Raw genomic sequence first — 2,344 nt, 5'->3', positions numbered from 1 at the left:
ACACACACACCCTACACACACACCCTACACACACACACCCTACACACACGCACACACCCTACACACCACACACCCTCTACACACACCCCCTACACACACACACACCCTACACACACACACCCTACACACACGCACACACCCTACACACACACACCCTCTACACACACCCTACACACACACACACACCCTACACACACACACCCTACACACACACACCCTACACACACACACACACACACCCCTAAAAACAAACTATTAACTGGTTAAAAGAACGGTTAGAACTCTCTAGACTAGAGTTAGTCTGCTTTCCAACCAACCAAATGATTTACAGGGGTGGAGGGAGAAAGGAGGGGAATAAAATCTTCAAAAGGTTTGGCTTCAAACACAATCTCAGTAATGTATGTTTCAAGTTCATAGAAAAGAAGCCTGGAGAGAAGCTAAGCAGCTCAAGTTCCCTGCTTCCTCCCTCCTCCCGGAGAAATCCTTTACTGGCACAGAAATAACTCTTCCTTCAGTGTCGCCACACATTCAGCCCTACTTTGTCAAACGCTGTGCTAAGAAAACAGTAATAGACAAGATGCAGGCCCTGCCAACACGTTTAAAGAAGAAACTCGTAAAGAAAAATCAAAGTTTACATGTCATACATTAAGTATGTATGTAAGTACAGCAGTAAATAGCCTAACAAATCCCTCCCAACTTCAACATGAATGGCTCCCCATCACCCCGAGAGTCGGGCCTAGAGTCAGGCCCAGCATGGTCTGACTCCTGCTGCCTCCGAGGCACCATGCAAGTCCCCATGCCAGAGCCCCGGGGCCTTCTCCAGCCCTCTGTCTCAGCGCTCCCTACAGCCCAGGCCTTTGGCATGTGCGGCTGTCACATGCAGCACTTCTGCCCTCTCTTTCTGCCTCGGAAAAAAGTCACTATGTCCTTCAAAACTGTTCCAATTTTCACTTCCAAAGGAAAACCATCCCTTAACCTTAAGCACGGTTTGAGCAATTCACACAAAAAATTCATCTAGAAATGGCTGTTGTAAGGACTGAATACATGCGTAAACAGTATAATGACAACATGTGTAAACAGTATGATGTGATGTAAGGCAATTAAAATAGGCTCTCCATTCAAATAAAGGTAGTAGCCCATCCCGACACGGTATTTTAAAAGGTGAGATAAACGCAAAACCCTAACTCTTAACTGAGCAGCAGTTTAGGGTCTCTTCAAAGGAGTAACAAGGCAGGAGAAAATGGTAACTGTAAGGACCCTTACAAATGCACCTGAAAAGCTCAGAAGCCAAAACCGTACGGCCCAAGAACGGAAGGGCGCGAAGGGCTGGGAAATTACAGCGAGGTGGCTGTCAGCGGCTCCCAAGGAAGCAGAAAACTCAACGTCGGCTGGCTCTTTGGACCGCGCTGCCCTCCGTGATCCCCGGAGACCCAGGTGGGACCAGGGATGCCGGTTCTGACCCGCCTGGGCGAGCTCCGCGGGGAGGAGGAGTTCGGGGGTGGTGGTGGAGGGGTGGGGGTGCAGCACCGGCCAAAGCCAGGCGGTGCGGGGCAGGCAGCCCGGCGAAGCCCGGGCCCAAGAGGAGTCCCGTCTCTCCTCACCTTCACGGTCCACAACGCCACGCTCCGCATCAAAGGCTGCGGCCACCGCCGTCCGCGCCGTCCCGCAGTGGCCAGCGCCGCCGCCCCAGTCCAGAACCCCGCCATGGCCGCCCCTACAGACCAGAGCTCTTCTGACCTTTCACCCCGGCGAAGGGGGCGGAGAAGGGGAGCGCCGCGACTGCGGCCAATCACGAGCCGGGGATCCAAGGCCCCGGCCCCGAGGCGGGCAGGGGCGGGGCCCCGAGCCACTAGCCCAACTGCTGCAGGAGGCAGCCGGGAGGCTGGGCCCGCAGGCAAGCGGCAGTGGCGGCCGGCCCGACCTGATCCCGGGATTAAACCAAGCCGGGAGGACACGAGAGAGTTCTGGCTGCCGCTGATCCGCGCCTGGCTGGGGTAAACCCCGACTGCACCAGGGTCCGCCTGGCAACCTGCACGCAGTCCTGCCAGCGATCGTCAGTGAGTCACCTCCGCCCTTGACCACCCCTCGGCCTAGGGCCGCGGTAATGTGAATGTCCTGAGTTTCAGCTCAATTCAGGTCAGTTCAGTCGTGTCCGACTCTTTGAGACCCCATGGACTGCAACACGCCAGGCCTCCCTGCCCATCACCAACTCCCAGAGTCTACTTAAACTTCTCATTCTTTGTCGTCCCCATCTCCTCCCGCCTTCAATCTTTACCAACATCAGGGTCTTTTCGAATGAGTCAGTTCTTCCCATCAGGTGGCCAAAGTATTGGAGTTTCAGCTT

The 2,344-nt window shown here is 54.9% G+C and overlaps 1 protein-coding gene across 1 annotated transcript in view; it reads right to left on the bottom strand.

The window, feature by feature from the left end:
• The window catches only part of PCCA (propionyl-CoA carboxylase subunit alpha), a 381,462-nt gene extending 379,718 nt beyond the window's left edge, over nt 1-1,744 (bottom strand). Inside the window, exon 1 of the mRNA XM_040267408.1 lies at nt 1,602-1,744. Coding sequence (XP_040123342.1) covers nt 1,602-1,706 — 105 coding nt within the window. The 5' untranslated portion in view covers nt 1,707-1,744. The remainder of the gene's footprint in view (nt 1-1,601) is intronic.
• Between the last annotated feature and the right edge of the window lie 600 nt (nt 1,745-2,344).

This window comes from Oryx dammah, unplaced genomic scaffold (genome assembly GCF_014754425.2).
Source record: "Oryx dammah isolate SB20612 unplaced genomic scaffold, SCBI_Odam_1.1 HiC_scaffold_24, whole genome shotgun sequence".
In the NCBI taxonomy this organism is placed as follows: Eukaryota; Metazoa; Chordata; class Mammalia; order Artiodactyla; family Bovidae; genus Oryx; species Oryx dammah.
Note: the sequence above shows the minus strand (reverse complement) of the source record. Positions and strands in the feature narration are given on the sequence as shown.